Below are 20,107 nucleotides of genomic sequence, written 5' to 3' on the forward strand. Positions count from 1 at the left end.
GACGTAACGTTTTTTTGTGTTAGTTTTGTCATATAAAGAAGTACGTGATTGGAAACGCTAGTGTGGAGGAAAATGAAATCAAGAGTTCAGTGCATGTGCGAGATAAATGATGATGTTCTGAGTTCATCCCTGCTACTAGCCTTCTTTACGCGCCTCTCGGTAACTCGACATGGTGGCAGGGTGGTTTCCGCACCGGACTTCATCGCCTCCGAGGCCGTGAGAAGCGAAAAACTCTACATATGGAGGAAGCCTCTCGAGAACAGTTGAATCTTCCAGGCCCGTACCATGAACGGGAAGAGTGACGGCTCCGAACCTTCCACCTGCCGGAGCAACGGCAGGCCTCTTTCCTTCTACCCCTTCGCTGTTTAACAAGCGGAGAAGTTGAATTTCAGGGATCCAAACGAGTGGTAGAGGCAGATCTCCCGGTGGAAACGATACCGGGTCACTTCTGGTCCCCATCTCCGTGACGCTTCGACGCAGGAAAATAGATTCCTGTACGCTATGGAGAGTAGCGGAAGGTGCTCTGAAGTCGCTCTATATGTCAGGAGCGGAGCTCATCGACTACGGAGTAGTGAATAATAAGTTCAATGCCCAGTTTATTGCGCGGGTAAACGTCATATTCGAGAGAGCTATATTTAACGCGTGGAAGCGATAACCTGGCGAGGAAGTCGAGGCCTTCATCCCAGGTTGACACAGATTGGCGGATTCCTGCGAATATGGACTACTTCGCGAGGAACTCATCTGTAGCCGCGAAATAATAGGTCTTCCGGACAAAGAGCTGAGCGAAAAACTCCAGCTTGACGACAAGCTCACATAGAAATCGGGACAGCGTCAGCACGATCGTCAGAGACGGTGAAACAACAGCAAACGGAGCTGCTCAGGAATATGAAAGAATCCAGAGAAATCGAGAAGCTCTGAAAGGATACTAACAAGCTAACAGCAACAAAAAAAAACAGTACACGATTAAAGCACATAAAAAATCAAGAGCATTCAAACAGTTTCCCGTGGAAATGCCAATGGTGTGGCAGCTTGCGCAAGCACACAAACCCAATGCACCGCAAGAGGCAGAAAGTGCAACGCCTGCAAGAATGTAGGACACTTCGAGTGAGTCTGCCTCTCCAAGCTAATGGCAACGTCCCACAGAACACAGGAGCACAACAAAAGTATCCCTCAAGTATTCCTCGGCGAGCTTATCCACGCGTATGACGTCGAACACTGGTATATCACATTTGAAGTAAGCAACTTTGACACAACGTTCAACGTTTAGAGTACGTTCCAGATAAATGCCGATGTTCCACGTTCCTCCCGGCTCGCAGACGTCTTTACGCACCTCTGGTTAACACGACAGGTTTCTCGTTACAGCTATCAGTTACAAGTAAACGTTACAGGTCTTTAATAAAAATCGGCTGATTAAACGCATTAGCTGTTAATAGAAATTTCAGCAAGCTCTGTTCCAAATTTCTTGTGATGTTAAACGAGGTATAAGTTAAACATTCATAAAAAAAAGCTACTGAATATATTAGTTTGGTTATTTTGAATACCCTGTTGAGATTGTCCTTAGGTGAGTTGCCAGAGTTCGTATTGTGTAATATATCTTCTTTTTTATGAAGGGTTCGTTGAAGTAAACAAGTGCAAGACAAAAGATCTTCAGCATAAAAAAAAACATTTCGAGCTTGAGCGTAATAAAATAATTTTTTCTGGACCATATAATTGCCATATTTTTCGCTTAAAATTATTTTTACAGCAAAAAAGCAAACAGTTGTTCCTAAAATAAGAAAGGAAATTTCTCCAAAATTTGTTTTCGCTCAAGGTTCAGACAAATGTTGCGCTGTAAGGCCGTCTTGATACGAATATGCAGGGCGGCGCATTAGATATATAAGTTTCTGAGCTTGTAACTAAGCGAGTTAATCCAAATAAGTTTTGTTTATAATAAACAATTAAAATATCTGTGGAATTCAAAAACGTCGTATACTCTTTTATTGATACTGTACTGTGCTTTCACTGCCTAATACGCACTCGCCGCTTTTAATTCGAGAAATCTTTAGACGACTGTTTCATTTTTTTTTTGTTAAATTAGAGCGTCGTATTCTACTACGATGTTTTTCATTACGTAGACTGCTACACAATTTCTTAGAAAGAAAGTGGACGCAATACCTGATTTTATATGCTACTCCACAGGCTACTATCTGATGTTCCGAAGCACGGGAAATAAATTGGATTCCGCGTCGCTGGTGCTCCGTCAGCCACGCTTCCAGTGCGGGTCCCTTTGGTACTTCATCTCCTCCAAGAGCCCAAATGGAGTCATCATGAATGTTAAAAACCGGATATTTCACTCGCCAACCAAATCATGGAAACGAGTTATTTTTAGCCTCGTTGCGGCGGGAGAGGTATGTACAACGACTTCACTGTCAGCTTCTTCCTACAAAATAGGACAAAAAACCACAACCACATATGTAAGCATACGATTTACATCCCATAACACCGTAGGGGGACCCATGGGGAAAAGAAATTCTAAATACTGTAAACGACTTAATTTTGGGGGGCTCAAATTTTCACGAATCAGGCCAAAGCTGAAAATTTGAAATTATTCGCGGGTTCTAACTTTCGCGAATTTAGTGTAGCTTCAGTAGCTTTCACATATTGCCCGAGTTGTTCGCGGGGCGTATTTTTCGCGAATTGTGGGCGATTCACGAAATTCGCGAAAATTAGGTCCTCGGAAAAATGTAGTCGTTTACAGCATTACAAATGTTTTTTTTTTTTTTTTTCTTGGGCGGACTCCACCTTTTTATGCAATACAAGATTGCCTGGCTCAATTAACCAAACACGTAGTCTGCACTCAAGATGTGGTCAGCGCTCTGGGCCCTATTTATTGAATTAAAATAACGCTAATTAGAAATAAAAAAAAATGAAAAGAAACGAGTGAAAGCATGTTGTGCGTTGTGTGCCATCTCAGAGGAAAGTACGCTTGGCAGGGCATTGGGAAACACCTAATTGACCTGTGGGAGCTTCATTTAGCAAAATGCCTGCAATATGTCATATGGTTTTTTGAGATGGTGTTATACGTTATGAGTCGTATGGGTGCATATATGGTTATATTGAAGGGGTAAAATACTACAAGTCTTTTTTATACTTTTGTTGGCCTAAACATACCGCATTAAAAATATTTCCGGCGAAAAAAAACGCATACAAAGAAAAGAAACACCAGATAAATAACATACTCCATTTTCAGGTTAATTGAATTTACCGACATAAAAATACACCTTGCCAAACCTTAAGTTGTCAGCATTCTAGTTAACACTGAAACTCTACAAGTGCCGCGAAGATGTAAGGCTACAAAATAAAGGCGGTTGATAAAGGGTGCATTGATGTTTAGGAACCTCTCGTTAAAAAAAGAAATAATGTGATGCTGATAATAAATGCACCTAACATATTTTTGAAGTTCCGTAGCGATTCTTCCAGTTTGTGCGAGGTCTAAAACATCTTGATTCGGCGAGTGAGACAACATGCTCAACATTTACCATTATCCTGAGCTCAGAAGAGCTCGTAAATACACAACCCTGTCGGCTCGAAACATGCTCCACGTGTCTCCCGAATTCATCCCTGTAATTATGATGCCTTCCATTTTCGATGCAATTTCAAACTAAAATACATGTGTCCATACATTTCTCGAAACAGCAAAGGATCATTGCGTCGGCCGGAAATGACAAAAAAGCGTTCCTTGCCATCGATGACCTTCTAGTGGATGAAAAACTATGCAAAAACATGGGCAAGTCTTATAATTTTATTTTTGGTCTGAGAAAATGTTTATAGGATTTTTTTTTGCTCTATGTTTTGGCGCCGAAATTTATGCACATGAATTTAGCGTCGTTGTTGATAAAGAAAAAAAAGTATGTCTACAGGTGATTTCATTAGTTATCGTGCAAGCAAAAGAGGTATTTTTTTTTTAAATTTTGACTAAAATAGTATATGCAGTAAGGAATGTCCTAATGATTAGAGGTTAAAATCGTGGGTTCAGGTTTTTTTTCTTCTCAAGGTATGGAGCGCAGAAGAGGCCACGGTAGAAAGTGAAGTTTCTAGCGTGGTGTTTATTACCACAAGATTTTCATGTGTGTCTATAACTATGTCGCATTAACAAAAATGTCTTAATGTAGTTTAAACTTTCTAGGTAATTTACTTTTTAAAATAGCTGAATTCAAATACATGTTGATATATTTTTTAATAAAACTAGACGGACTGCTCTTAGTGACCTAATAAAGTGATGTTTATACTATTTATGTCTATGGAAGGTTCAAGGGAATATGTTTACAACGATTTCAAATTAATTCAGTTGTTCTCATTATCTCCTTCAATGCCATCACGTAAGTATCGTAAAAATAAAAAAAAAGTAAACTTAAAATCATAATCTTTTGTGTGTTTTCACATAAAAGAGAGTATCGAAGAAATCATGAGAGATTCTAAAAGTAATATCTTGTTCGTATAGTCTTTATTCAAGCCCAATATTTTGAAATGCATGTTCGCATTCAGCTAGAAAAACAGGCAACCTTATTCATTTTCGGCATCTCTGTGATTGATAAGATAATTCGGTATATTTGTGAAGGGATATGTCCGCGCCCTGGTGGTGAATTCACTGTGAGGCGACATAATGAAGCCCAAACGGTGGAAAACAAATATTTACGTTGAAAAAAAATGATATCAGAGGTGACACTCAAATAAAGGAACACATTGCACACAACTTTCCCTATAACGCGAAGATATTGTGACCAACTTTGATTAATACGAGAACAAAAAAATGTTGCTGAGACACCCCGATCAGGACATCGCGCGCATAATATTAAAATAAAAAATAATTATGCGCCTAATTGTTTGCTTGTTTTACATGCGCGTGACAAAGCACGCCATGACTACTTTCGGCCCCGGACAGGTCCCCAGGGGCCATACTGGTCCAACGACTAGGAGCGCAATTGGAGAATGCAGCACCGGAGCTCGCTGTCTCCAGCCTTTCCGATTAGACGAAGCAACGAGTGCAGTCCCGTGAAATGCTGCGAGTTACGGATTAACTTCAGTATCTTATGACAAAACAAAACTAGTATTTTTGGGAGTTGTTTATATACGTCTAACATAGGTTCTTGTCACCTCATACTGACTCCACTATCAGAGCTTGGATTTATAGCCCGAGAGATGTAGAAATATATTTTAAACTCACGCCCAACATCGATAGGTATGCCTGTTATTCTAGCTAAAAAAATGCCAACACACATTTCTCAATACTGGGGATTAGGGGCCATACGAACAATGTATTACATTTATGAAATATGATTATTGGTATAAAATTATGTTTCCTACAGAAATTTAAAAAAAAAACTTTAAATTTGCATGTTTGTTTTCTATTTTTGCGATATTTATGTGAATGTATTGAAGGACATGTCTTGAGCAAGTGAATGAGTTTTATATTTTCACGGAGAGCTGCTTTCGCGCTTTTTCATGGACATAAAAATACAAATACAAATTAAGTAGGTCGACAGCATACTGTCGAAGTTTGCAAAAACAATTGAGCTGAGAAATGATTACAGTTGAAAACGAGCGTGTTGGTTAATAGATACAAACTTGAAAGTATAAAACAGAGAGGACCAGGACGGGAACAGGACATCTTTCTGTCCTGTTCCCGTCCTGGTCCTCTCTGTTTTATACTTTCAAGTTTGTATCTGAGAAATGAGTTTGGCTATTGCTATAAAAATATAAAAAGGTCTAGAAATATTTCAATATAATTCTACCTGCTAACGGTGTCCACAGAGAACAAGACATAGAAAGAAAGAACGAAGAGGCGAAACTCACGAGAGAAAAAAGAGTCAAACATTTGAATCTGAACAATCAGGAAAAACGCTCATTTCCACCGCGGCGCTTCTGCGCTCTATAACTCGAAAAAAAATATCGATCAGAAGCCACGACTTGTGCCATATTGCTAAAATGAGAATTCCTTCAACATAATACATTTTTTTGTTCGTCAAAATAAAAAAAAAAAACAATTACCCTTTTTGCTGCAGGAATAGAGATTACGTTGAGCTTACAATTTTTTATACCAGATAAACGTAAAATCATTTGTAATCAAAAGCAAAGTATTCACCAATGCACCTGTGTCTGGAAAACATGGTTATTTTGTGATATTCGACAAAAAACAATTTAAAACTTCTCAAATGGGTGCTTTATATTATTGTACAGCTTAACAAAATTGTAACATATTTTACAAATAGAACGTAGTCCTCCGTGTGGATATTCAAAATGAAATGTACTCGAACTTAATCAAATTAGTGGCAGAGCTCTCCATGAGAGTTTTGTTTTTCTTTTGACCGGTTGAATTAAGCCTGCACCTTCAAAAACTGACGATAATCTTTACTCCATGGAAACAATTCCCGTAAGGTACCTAGGTGCTCCGCAAAAAAAAAACAGACATTATGTTGGGGCTTGCAGCTTATCTGGCGTACACACGTAGAGATCTAACGAAATGCAGCGTTCGGCTACAGAGAATATACAAAGTAGGTCATGCGTATAACTCTGAAATAAAAGTTGGGAGCCACCTTCATTTCAAAAGGCCTATAAGGCATTAATGGAATATCTAAAAAGCACTAGTTTAAATGCCTTTCGAAGATTTTAAAAGTCGTTTCTGCAGGTAAAAATCTTATATTATTATCTTCTTTTTGTTCGTCAAATTATAGCATGAAATCTGAGGGTGCATCTTTCACGCAACGTTAATTCCTAAGCTAATTTTGACGAAAACTAAATTCGCGCTTTAGTCACGCGACGATAAATCATGTGTAGTTTAACGGGGAAACTGAATTTGGTATATACTCGGGGGGCATGGTCATGTGACATCAATGTTTTAGCTAAATTTGTTGCTGAAATTAGATTGGCGGTTAGGTCAGGTGATATCAAGTTTCCGGATATGTTTTGCGTGGAAGCTATATTGGTGTACTCGTCACGTGATTTTACGTGGTCTGGGGCAAAATTCTCCACTAAATTTTACAGGAAGTGTGCGGAGGAAGGACGGACGGGCAAATTTTTTAAGATTGGGGGTTGTTCTAAAAAATAATATCCGACGTTCTGAAGATATGGCCTCTATTTCTTGCGTAAACGAAAACTCCAACCAGTCTAGATAACTATAATTTTAAATTGAAGGGGCTCACCTTTCCAACTGCGACGAAGCGGTTTACAGAGACGAGAAACAGGTTCCATCAATGACCTTGAATAGCTTAGCTATCGTCACCTTTTTTTCATCTGTTCCCTCTCGCAAGCGTTGACTTATACTGAGAAACGCATTTTTGAAATCTTATTACCGCATTTCTACAAAAAAACATTCTAATAGGAGTGAACTTCACAAATCTAGACTTTTTCTTTCACCGCCTGTAAAATATGGAGTCTATAAAACGTTCAGTTTTATAGATTTTGAATTTTCATTACACGCTCACTGCTAAAAGTATTTAGTAAGGACATATATATAAGCGCGAGCGCGGACAGTAAGAATAATCGGCAACGCGCTTAAAAATGTTAATAAATGCAGAACTTTTGATTACGACGTACGATTCTCCAGTTCCAGGGTCAGAGGTTCTGGACAACTTTACTTGCGGCAATGGGGATACGATTCCGACAAGCAAAGTGTGCGACTTTGTGAAGGATTGCAAGGACGGATCGGACGAGGTGGATTGTGGAGCCTGCGATTTTAAGAAAAGCACGTGCGGCTGGACCTATCCGAACGTAGGATATTTACCGAACTGGCAGCGCAAGAGAGTGGGAGAGGTCGAAGGTAGCCCCAAGCTCAGTGCCGCTGGCTTAACTACTGGTAAGTACCAATATTATGTTCTTATAGTAACGTAACAGCTGTGTAACTAGCAATTACCGGAAACTCAAATCTCGAGGATCACACTATATTGGCACCTTCAATTTAGTTAAATTCTGCGCATCGTTAAAAGAAATTAAATTTCTTATATAGAAAAACATCAATAATGCATAGCTATGGATGGCAGTGGCCGTGTCGTGGCACGCGAACACTAAATATATCAAAGGGCGCGCAAAAACTCTGCCCTTACGTAAACAACAAAGAGTGAATCCCAGATTCGACACGCCGTCAGCTGTCGCATATGGGCAGCTGGTGAATCCTTGCCGCCATTTTTCTTATCTGTTTAAGTATGCGCTTATTTTATGTATTGCCTTTCTTGCTGTGGTTTAATATAAAAAGCATAGCGAACGGCTCTTAAAATGACGTAATTCAAAAGGCACGATAAGGAGTAGGTTGGCTCTCCCCAAACCAGTATATTCGCTTCGCTTTTCTACCAACCAATATAACGGCAGGGTGAAGGGCCTGCGCCAATTTGCGTAATACAAACCGAGTGCGCAAGCGAGTAGCACCGTTCCGAAAAATAACAAGAACTATCAACAGAACACGAGCACGGGCGGATTCTCCTTCGGTTTGTCTACTACTAGCTTCCAAACCCTGCCTCCGCCAAAAAAAAAAAAAAAAGACAAAAAAAAAAAAAAAGAAACCGTAGCGAGATTTTTTACCAGTAAACATTCCTCAAGAATTTGGCGTGCATATACTCCACGGGAAAGCGCCCAAGAAATCGGTCGCACATAACTCACTTTCAGCACGAAAGTGAGTTATGTGCGACAAGAAATCGGTCGCACAAATCGGTCGCACACGAAACTGCGATGCCACGCGCCCGAACCACATCAATATGCCCGACTAAGTGACGTTAACGCTTGAGTGCTCTACAATACCGCACATTATACAAGACTTGTCCCCAACGTCAGCGTATACGGTATCCCCAACCGGCCCCAAGTGACAGACACGCTGGTGTTTGCTGAAGGATATGCGGAGCGCAAGTTCGTCTGCTTCTGTACACGGGTTGGGATCATATTAGAACGCCGAGCTCTTATTGGCTGACGAAAAAAAAAATAGTGCGTAGATCTCAGGGCATCTAGCATCAAGGTCTACCAAGTCTTCTTTCAATCAAAGCCTATCAGATCTCGGCGTCGCTATGACGTTACCGAAACTTCTGCTCAAAATGCAGACGACTTGCTGTCCGCATCCGCAGGCAGCAGATGCCTGTGTCTTAGCGTATCAGTATGCTAGCGCAGCAGTGCACCATTATCCGTTTCACAATATAAGTCCTACCTCAGCCGACGCTACGACACAAAGGAACGCATGGAGCAACGAGAGAAGGGTATTCTCATGGCGCTCGTAGCCTTTGTGCGTTTGCTATTATCCGTTAAGCAGTCATCGCATAAAAAAATGCCGAATCCGGCCGCATGCACTAAGCGTGATACGCAAAAACGGCGAGCCCCATGAAAATGCATTTTTTTTGGCTGCTTGACTGGCTGCATCGGATCGTAGAATTGACTGAGGTCGGACTCAATGATAAACCGAGTATACAATACCTATGCCTCGAACGATTGAGAAGTGAGAGCGATGCGACGATGCTGCACCCCCCGCAGCGGCTCCTCGGTCCGGAGTCGACGACACGTGTGCCGTGAATTTTGTTTTGTTTTTTCGTTCGTTTTTGAGTCATTTGGTAGCTGTTTTTGTCGTTTTGTGTCCTATCGTGCGTAATATCTTTTTCCTAGTGCCTCAGGGCTCGGGTCACGATGCTCCCTAACCAGCTCGCCTGCATACATTTGCTCCTTGATACCCTGCGAAGTTTTTCCTCTCCTCCTTTCCCAAAAGTTAAGACTCCTTGTGTAGAGCGAATTAAGGCTTCAATCCACGCTGTGAGGGTGCTTGGAGAGCAAAGGTGTGGTATTACCTGCAACGATTGCCCACTGCAGTATATACCTTTTTTTTTTTTTGGCAAACGCCACCAGGGGGTGCTTCAGCCTTTAACGTTCCAGAGAATTTGTCGTTCATAAAAATATTGAACAACGAGTTGACACAGCAACGGGGCCACCTTAACACCGCTGCTTGATATTGAAGTGAAACGTTTGATCACCAGGGAAACAAAAAAAAAAAGGATGGCGACATCTGTTTAAATGTTTCGAGTATTCTTATAAATCAACTTGCCTCCTCCAAGATGTAATATTGTAAAACCGAAGGACCTCCTTAAATCGTTAACTTTGTTTCTCATGTCCAATTAATGTTTTCTAGTGCTGGTGCAATAAGCAAGCTTGGCAGGCGGGCACCTCGGCCGGAATTCGAACCCTCCACTTTGAGATACGTACTCCAGAGCTTTGCCTTGGAGCCACCGAGGCGGCTTATCACGTGGTTTTGACACTTGTATTGTGGTTTACTTATTGAAACAGTTGTCACCGAATGATTATAAATAACGCCCGCGTGAATGGTGATACGGGCAGCGCGTGGGTTTTCGATCGACTATTTTTGTCTTTCGACTACTGTTCTGTCGACGGAGCCAAAAAAATCAGACCAACCAGTAATACACAGCTTCGGTGTAAAAAAACGGCGGAATTATTAAAGGCATAAAAGAGGCGTGGCAGCCATTTGCTATCACTAGCCGGCGACGCCCCCGTTCGGCAGAAAAGGATACACCCTAACACCGCTTATCTGCAAAATGCGGAACAAGCTCGAATCGGAAGGATGGTTGACAGAAAGCCGAGGCTGGCAGCTTTCGTCTCTATCTACCATTTCCTTCTAATCAAAGCGAGTAAGTATGTCGTCTACTCCTCGTGCAACGCCAGTTGAACTGGACTTGTTGAATTAAAGCGATGTTACCTCTCTCTCTCTTTCTGCCTGTTTCTCTGTCCTGCTGAGAGAGAGAGAGAGCATTGGCGTCAGGATTTGACGCTCAGGAGTGAATGCCGGCGGCATCAGCTACGCGGAACGAATGTCGTCTGTTTCTGACACAGGGGTTTGCGTTGATATCTGAGCGCCGAGCTCTTATTCACTCATTGAAAAATGAAAATGGTGATTAAACCTCCATCATCTAGCATTGAGATCTACCCACTATCCTTCCAATCAAAGCCAATCAGAGCTCGGCGTAGCTCTGACGTCACCACAACTCCTCCGCAAGACGCAGACGACTTCCTCGCCGCATAGCCGTTGAGATCTTACGGAACGCAGGTCGAGTTCGATTATGATCGCACTGCGTGCATTGTGATTGGTTCTTCGGCGTCCTCGACGGTCGATATCGCAATCTGATTTGGCTATAGAGAAATATTAAGATGCTCGGAGCTCGCCACGCCCTGCACTTCTTAAGCTGGCAGGGACTATCGTCATGTCAACGACTGTCTTCCCAGTCTTTAGACTTCGATAACACGTCGCGAGCTTCAGTAATAAAGAATCTGACCTTCGAACAACGGGAGAAAAAGCAGATTAAAGGCTACAGTCTCCTGCACTATATAAGACACACTGAGAGAGCGTGGCCGAGACGACGATGGCTCATAGAGATATACAGTACTACGTAAGAGCGGAAACTTCCATAGGCCCCAGCGGCCCAATTCAGTGTCAGCGAGCGCACCCAGCGGCCAGTATAGTCCTTAGTTGAGTTTTGAATAGATGATCACATGCAGTAACCGGTGACCAGATTAATGAATGGATTCAAGGTGAATTCTGGCGGTAATTTTGTATCGGGCAGTATATAGCATGCGCCCTCCAGTTTCACGAGTCAGTGTTATTGTAACTAGCATTGTTTTTATTTAAAATATAATTGTTTTTATAAATATACCTTAATTTTACTGCAGAAGAAACGTCATTTAGTGCAATATATAATTCAAACTGACCGCACACTGAAAATGATATTCCCACATTTGTGCTAACTCTCTTGAACAGGCGACATGGGACGACACCAGGGACTGACAGATAAAAGTGTTTTATTTTGTAACTATGACAAGCCAAACAAACATCAACTCTGAAAACAATGAGTGATTTATGTTATTCATACATTAGAAAAATAAGAATACACGTGCAAAATATATCAATGACACGTCAACTGTGCAACACTGGAAAAAATACTGTATTAGAGCAAGACTTACACCGACAAATGCAATATGATGAAGGGCATATAAAGAAATCACCGTCCAGGTTCCGTAAGAAGCGCTTGCGGATATTACCATGTGACTAGTACAGCAACAATAGAAGAACAGCCTGGCCCAGTGGCTTCTAAATTCAGTGACAGAATGCAGATATCCGTCAACAAAGAAACTACACTCAGAATACTTCTTACGTATACCGTATACCACGACCGCGACAGAAGAATGACTAGAAACCCGCACGAGACAACAAGCCGCGGAATCAACTTAACCCACACAATGAGGCAAGAGGCACAGACCAAGCAGCCGAAGTATCCGCCCTCTGTCGAGTGCACGGCTGCAAAGCCAACCGTAGCGCCGCAGCCGTAGCCATAGCCGTTGAAGTTGTTTTCGAAATTGGTCAAAGTTTGTAATAATTTCAAAGTTTACTTTATACAACAAAGTTATTTACTAATATTATATATTTGACAAATGTTCAGAATAACTGGCACTGTTGCGCCTACTAACGGCCAGTAGTCCCTAACTCCTGGGTCGCCAAACGGCTTGAGCGGCCACTCTTTAAGTAGAACTATATTTCTCTATGGGTGGCTGGCGGGGGCGCTGCGCGCCCAACGGGCGGTTCCATTCTACCCGTAGTGGATGACTCACCCGGGGCTCAGCTAAAGCGCAAGACGCGCTTATCAGATCAGGTTTCGTTGTAGATAGTAGTTCGGCAGAGTCGTGCTACGGTCATGTCCCACTAACGCCGCAATACAATGATTCTGACTTTGTACCGTCCTTTTAACTATTGAATGCTTCCTTTAAAAAAGTTTACCTTTCAAATATAAAACTCAAGTATAACTTTAATATTTGTTATTTTGAAAGTGCCTGTTTGAACATTTTATACCAGAAACTACCGATAAGAAGCACTGACTACTAGCTTGTTTCGAGCCTCCGTGTCTCTCGGCATGACTCCGATAAAACCAGCGTTTCCGGTAAACCTAAACCGAATACGGATGAATACTTACGCTACCTGTAAGGTGAAACATTACAGCAGGGGAGGTGTGATGTCGGAGCTGCTAAGGTGTCTTTTTGGAGCCGATGCACTGAATTAACGGTAAAGTTGCGAGCGCTCTCCATAGATTCCGCATAGGCGTTTCGTATTAAACTGACTAACACACCGGACGAAAGTTCAAGAGCGCTTTGGAACCAATAAGGATGTATAAGGTAAAAGGCATTTCGTAAACCTGTTAAAAAATGTTGTTGGAAAGAAACTAGGACTGCCTTGAGCTAATGGAAGAACACTTCGAAAATCGAGCCCCCAAGTTTGAAATCCAGGGAACGAGAAAACTGCATGTTTCTGCATGAACCATTCCCTGTCATTGTTGTGGCCGCCCGGATGACTTAAAGGGACAACGAAGGCAATTTCGGACATCTTTTTGGCAATTGAACTGGGTTCCAGGCACGTCTCAGGCCACGTTGCCCAAATTTCAGCCGAAACCGGCGCTTGTGTGCCGCGCAAATCAATTAAACAGTCGCGGTAATAATCGTACCGGGATCGACTGGGGCGACGCCCCAAGAGTTGCGGGAGAAGCCAGGAGAAGCGGAGCTCACGTCACCGATACGGGGCCAAGAAGCGCGACGTCACAAGACACACGTCAGCGATTGGTCGAAACGAGAAACGTGTCCTCGGTCACGTTTTGGTTCGCGATTTTTAGGAGTGCTGTTCTAATTTCCGCTTGAATAGCCATGAAAAGTATAAATCGGACCGGAAATGATTACTAAACCGTAAATAAAGCAGCATTATTGTTGTTGTTTTTTTTTGCTACGCTGGACGCGAAACCGGCAACGAGCAACTATGGGCAAACAAAATAAAATTTAAAAAAAACACGGTACTCGAAGGATTTTGCAAAATGGTATCTGTAGATGGCTGTTCTAACGGTCGACTGAGGACCAGTATTCCTTCGGGCGACGCTAGTTTTCACGTGTGGGTTGCTGTTCGTGTTTTTTTGACGACGAAAAGAGGACGTCCGCGGAGGAACCGGATCCTGGAACGGCGGGATCGCTGCCGCTTCATCCCCTGGGCATCTCCCCCGCGTCCGTCCTTCGGAATGCGGGCCGCTCGTTGCCGGCTGGGCGGTCTCCGTCGGGCGATGGCAGAGGCCGCCACACACGTACTCCCGTTCCGTTGGCGTTCGGTCACTGAACGGAAGCTCGAACTCGCTCGCGAGAGCGGCATTGCCGTCCATGTTGACAGATTCGGCGAAACGACCGCGCCACCACGCTCCTATAACCCACCGCGGTAACCAGAGTCTCGATCTCCTAAATACTACCGATACCGACTATTCACACTTGACGTCACTCCCTACGTCACCTCCGTTTTCGGAGGCCTAGAAACGAGAATGGAGATTGTTCAGTTTTGGTTTCTTTACTTCTTTCGTAGGCATATAAATACGCGTCACAAATGTCTACAAAAAAATTGGGCAGCATGCCATGTTCGCAATAAGCATTAAAACACCATTTTAAAAAATTAAATAAAATCGTCTTCATTATCCCTTTAAGAAATGTTATTGGACAATAACTAACAGCGCCTTGTGGTCACTGACGAAGACCTCCCAAATGGCACTCGCAAGTTCCAAACGTGTAGCTAAAGCTAATTTAGCACCCGTTGTTTTGCCAGCTTAACACCCACATAGGTTTATTTCATTTTATCGCCCGAGAACGTTGCTAGAAAAATTAGTGAACACGCTTTATTTCTATTGTCTTTATTATCAGCAGTCTCCTGTTTATGTTTCTACGCGCCGTCATGATGTCATGTGACGACCTATAGTCAAGTGAAGTCTAAATTTCACGTGACGCCACATCGTCTCGTGACATCATTACATCACCTCACTCAGGGTGTCACCTGACGTCTTTATGTTGCTTGGCATCACTGTGCGACGTTAATTGACATGACAATTTCACTTCAAGGTGTGACCTCACGCCAGGTGACATGTGACGTGCTAATGCAATGAATGCAAGGTCGCATAAACACCGCAACCTATACTCTTTCGTGGGTAGAGGAATATATACTTTACACACACGCTGTATCTGTACTGGGCTCAACAGAAGGCGAATTCCCACCATTGTACTATTCCGCCAGTGAACGGAAGGCACGCCAAAAAATATTAAAAAACATACTGGTGCCACCTGGCGGTGCAAAAACAAACCTGTACTTTTCCGAAACGCTGCCGCGCACAGTGTTCGCAGGCCTTTCAACTTGTGGGGCTGGCTTCTTTTATCTGCTGATGATCACAGCTTTACAAGCTATATAACCTTCGAAGTTCAAAGTCAGGCTCTCTGAGCAATCTAATGAATCTGGATAGTTTAAAAGCACATGTACTGCACGTAACCTTCTCGGTATTTGTCGAAGTGGGAAGTATGGTTGCCATAGCCTGAGAGCAGCTCTCTCCCACGCAGTTTGGGAGTTTCAGTTCTTGAAGAAGACAAATATTTCCGTTCCTATATGAATTTGAGAAAGACGAGAGTACACTGAGTTGCAGAAAAGTGGTCTTCCGCTCCTGAAGTTTCCTTCATCAACAATAAAATTAATTGTTTGACTATTTCTTGAGCAGCTCCTGGACCATGAGCAGCAAATTGGTCACCCTGGTACCCTTTTCATGCTTTGCAAAAAAACATAATAACTTGTCCCAGAGCTCTATTAAATTACTTTTAAACGAAATAGCAAAATTACATTCGCCACGGGCCGTACAACACATTCGCCCATGAAAGTGTTGAAATGCTGGCCGTTCACCCTTGCAGGTGTTATACTGGCGTACGTTGATTCTCTCGATTAACGACTCCTAGACGCGTTCCATCGAACAATGAGACCAGGGACCAAATGTCGTCTGCTCCAGACCCAGAACCATGTGAGGGAGGGGAGATTGGTTGCACACGTGATTACCTGGTCTCAACCCGCCTGATTTCCTCTCAGTTGAAGCACAGCGTAAGACAACAAGCACGTGCTCCACGCCGAACATCGAAAAAAGGCACCCTCTTGTTCTCAGGCTGTCAATGACTATTCGGAGAGCAAGTCGTCTGCTGCTTTCACAGGAGTGGCGTTGGCGTCAGAACGACGCCGGGCTCTTATGGGCTGACTAAAAAAATAGTGAGTAGACCTCAATGCTCGATGGCTTGAGGTCTACTCGCTCTCTGGTTTCAAGCATTCAATAAGAGCTCGGTGTCGTTCTGACGCCACCGCAACTCCTGCGTCCGAACCAGACGAATTGCTCCCCGCATAGCGGTGGAGTCTGAGAGAGAGAAGGAGACGAGAGAGCGCAGAGACGCAAAGGAGCCAAGCTCTGACTGGAATGATCACTGTGTAGGCGGAAGTCCAGCTGCCTTTGTTTACACTCGCTCGTCAAACGCGTTCGAGCGCCTGACGCTGGCCTCCGACTTTTGGCGTTAGCGTTCGAATGCGTTCGAACATGATGCAAACACAAACATAGCTAGCTTTGAATCTACGGATTAATCGTGTGAGTCAGATCTTGTTGTCGCTGGCGTCCTCACGCGCTTTCACCTCCTTTGTGTGAAGACCGTGAAATGCGCTCGCTGCGACGTAGACGCGAGCTATCAAGACGGCAATTTAAGGATTCACCATACTCCGTTAACGCCTACACTCTAAGAAAAGGTGAGCACCCCCCTAGTAATCATGCGTTTTGACGGCTGTAACTACCCCACAGGCTTACTTAATAACCCCCTGGCCTCGAGCCACTGAGCGTCACCGCCCTGTTGGCAAGTGACAAGCATGGGGTAGTCACGTCTTATGAACTCTTGAATTGAACATTCAAGTACATGCAGCCGTTCAATAGTAAAAGTCACTTCAAAAATCTCAAAAAAGTACTTGAAACTTGTTTTCTTTGTGCGTTGGTTACCATTTATTCAAATTTGAAGTGGTCGAAAGAGGCGTGTGGCTCAGTTCGCCTAAACTGGCAGAAAACAAACTTGCCAAAGAGTACAGGCAACCTTGGTAGGCACCTAATAAAACCCGAGGCAGATAAAAAGTATGGCGGTTGTCCTTTTTGGTTCCGTCGCGGGTTTTACCATGTATTGCTAGTAAACAGTTGGCAACTGGCGTCGTGCTCGAGGAATTTAACCAAATCTCTAGAAAACCACAGGAAGCTACGCGCAGGCGTGAGTTCACTGGAATGTTCCCCGGACGAGATACTCTTGTCATTTTTTACTGTGCGGTTCAGTAAAGAGCGTGCTCCCATTAGAGGTGTGATCGGTAAGTTCTGCGTGCAGATCAGTTGCAAATGGCCTCCTCGGTTCCGCCAAACTTGTACCATGTCATACCCAATTTTTTTGCTTTCAAGTGCAGTGAAGTATGAAGCATTGAACACCACGACTGAGGCCGGACAGGACGAACGTACACAGATATCTGGGATCATGCCTGTGTATTTCAGTATTTCTCTGTCTTGGGATATATGATTCGCCTTCACTGGAACATTTAGCACATTTCATCGATCATACTCGATAAAAAAATGCTTCAAACAAGTGTGTCATCCAAGGTGGAGTACTTTGAAGGGGACTAGGATTTCAGGCCTTTCGGCACGCGTTCCTTTTACCTATACAAAGGATTCGAAGTAATTTTCGAAAAATAAGGCGTTGGCAAACATACACGTGCTATTCGGTTTAGATTTTTTTATTTTTTTTTTTAGAAAAAGTATTGCTGGAGAAGGCAGCAGGTGCAGCGCAGAGAACTATGTTCTCGGCGTTCTTTGACGCTTGAGGCCGGTTCAGACAATGCGTTTGACAACGTTGCGTCGAGAACCGAAAGCGACTCACCGGCACATCTGTGCTTCGTATGAAGCGTGGAATCCCATTCAAGGAATCGTCTTGGCACGCGATATAAGCAGCGGTGATGTCCTGGTTTCTCGCTGCCGCAGCGCAGTCAAACGCAACTGTCTGAACCAGGCTTCAGATAATTTAGTATACGTATTTCGCGTTCGCTGTAGGTGAAGGCACGGCCCGAAAACGGCAATTCTGCACTCTCCTCTTCGCGCGAACGTGAGCACATAGAACGCATATTTGAAAGACACGCGCTTGAGCAGAAACAATTGTAGCGAAAAGAAGAAAACTGGAGAACGCTTCGTGGAGGACCGGCGGACGGGCTTCGCTAGAATCACCTGCGCGCGCTCAGTGTCCTCAACATTTACTCAACCGCCGCTGAAGTCATTCGGATATGTAAAAAAAGCAAAGAAAATGCATCAGCGTGTTCAGAAAGTTGTGATTGCAGAAACTGGTTTCGATAATTAATATAATTAATTAAACAGGCTTCTGTATACTTGAAGTGTAAGCAAGCGAGAAAACGAAACTGATAAACGTGGCGTGTAGCGACTATTCAATTTGATTTATAAGCTGCAGTTCACTTTTGCAATGGATTACATAAGAGATACGAGCGCTTTCCTAAGGGCAGTAGAGAAAAATATTATATACGGATAAATCTTGCACAGTATTTTAGTATTTATGCAAAATATGACTGTGGTCACCATCCTAATCGGTCACAGAAAATACAGCAGTATATAAGCTGGTGGTGATGACTAGTCGTGTATATAGAAATGTAGAGTGTCAATATCTCATGTTGTACATTGTGCTGTTTGTGAATGCGTTCATGTATAATATTGTATGGCGTCTGTTAGTTGCGTATGTGTGAAGTGTGGTGTGGATTATGTAGTACGTGCATGTCAGGCGAGGCGCTCGGAGTAAAGGCTGTTGGTTTCTTTTTCCTTAATTTGAGCGCTCTCCGTTAAGTGGCGCGTGTCGCCGCCCAATTCAAGGAGTCGCGCGTTTATGTGCTACTTATTTGAGTGAAAAACATGGAGGCGCTCCATGGCTCCACGGAGCAGCCACAAAGGGTTTGGTTCTCGGCCTCTTGTCTCAGTGGGATCAGTGGATCAGTCCCATAGACAGTTGAATGGGTGTTCCGTGCGGTAAATAGTGTGTGCACAGACGCGGTGGGGATTACCAGGGACTTGAAAGTGGATAACGAATGCTAACAAGCGAGCAGGAGCGTTGAACGATCGGTGATGCCTCGCCTCGCCGCTGTCAACCGAAAACGCCGGATCACTTGCGGCAAGCACAGCAAGCAGATTCGCTGTTCAATAAAGACATCATTTCATTTGCCGCTATACGATTCCTTCTTTGAATGTTTTATTGCCGCGAAGTAAATGCAGCCGGCCGCGCAAAAGCAGTCGCGAACAAACCCCCTCGAATGCCCCCCCCCCCCCCCCCCCTCACGTCGCAGCTTCTACTCGTAATAGGTGCGGTGCCGGTGCTTCGAGGCGCGTTTTGGAGTGTTTTCGTGCGCACGAAAGACAGCGAACGGGTATGCGCACTTGAGAATCGTATTTTCGCAAAAAGCAGTCCAGCCCGCTAGGCCTTACTCGTATTGCTCCACTGTCGCTTGCCAGCCGCCACGTTGCTTTTGGGGGTGCTCACTGTGACAACCTGTTGACTTCATGCCGCGTGACTACGCATGGGGTCGTTAGTATTACTAATGGGGGTAGCGATATCTGTGACAGCTTCTGACTACCCCAAATGTAGTACCCTGCGACTACCCTTTTGTTGAGACTGTAAGTTCACATTGTGGTTGAAGAACCCTGCTCACTGCTAATCTTTCGCAGTGTAATCACGATTCCGCACAAACCCAGGCACAGATTGAGGGTCAGGTGATAAAGGGAGGCCGGTAGATTGATGCGGAAGACACCTAGTTCCCAATGCAATATCAGCTTAGGGGTGGCTAAGTATTGTTGCGAACTTAAAGAAGAAAAGGCCTCGAACCTGTTATTTTGGGTAGTTCTCTCCTATGACGCTTCTACTAACACTGATTCACCCGCCGTAGGGGATGCTGCAAGTCTTCAACACTTATCATATACCAAGTGAGCATGAAGTGACCTGGATTACAGGGATGATGCGTGCGGGGAGTACTCACTCGATACGATCACAGCGCTAGATTTGTTGAGCTGGCTTATTCCACGCCCTGAGGTCCTTCGTGAGCTGAAGTGGGCTATACACCGTCTAGTGTCTACCCACAGTCAACTTCTCCACTAAACTTTGATGTCACGTCACGAGGCAAAGCTTTATAGGTATTCAAGTCTGTTGCAAGAAAGTGCAGCGTAAA

General features: G+C 43.7%; 1 protein-coding gene across 1 annotated transcript in view; it reads left to right on the top strand.

Moving 5' to 3' along the window:
- Positions 1 to 20,107, top strand: part of LOC8041009 (MAM and LDL-receptor class A domain-containing protein 2) — a 204,514-nt gene that overhangs the window by 82,632 nt on the left and 101,775 nt on the right. The window contains exons 22-24 of the mRNA XM_040210465.1: positions 2,179 to 2,387; positions 3,676 to 3,766; positions 7,583 to 7,831. Of these exons, the coding sequence (XP_040066399.1) occupies positions 2,179 to 2,387; positions 3,676 to 3,766; positions 7,583 to 7,831 (549 nt within the window). The remainder of the gene's footprint in view (positions 1 to 2,178; positions 2,388 to 3,675; positions 3,767 to 7,582; positions 7,832 to 20,107) is intronic.

Source organism: Ixodes scapularis, unplaced genomic scaffold (assembly GCF_016920785.2).
Source record: "Ixodes scapularis isolate PalLabHiFi unplaced genomic scaffold, ASM1692078v2 PGA_scaffold6__148_contigs__length_123643588, whole genome shotgun sequence".
NCBI classification, from domain to species: Eukaryota; Metazoa; Arthropoda; class Arachnida; order Ixodida; family Ixodidae; genus Ixodes; species Ixodes scapularis.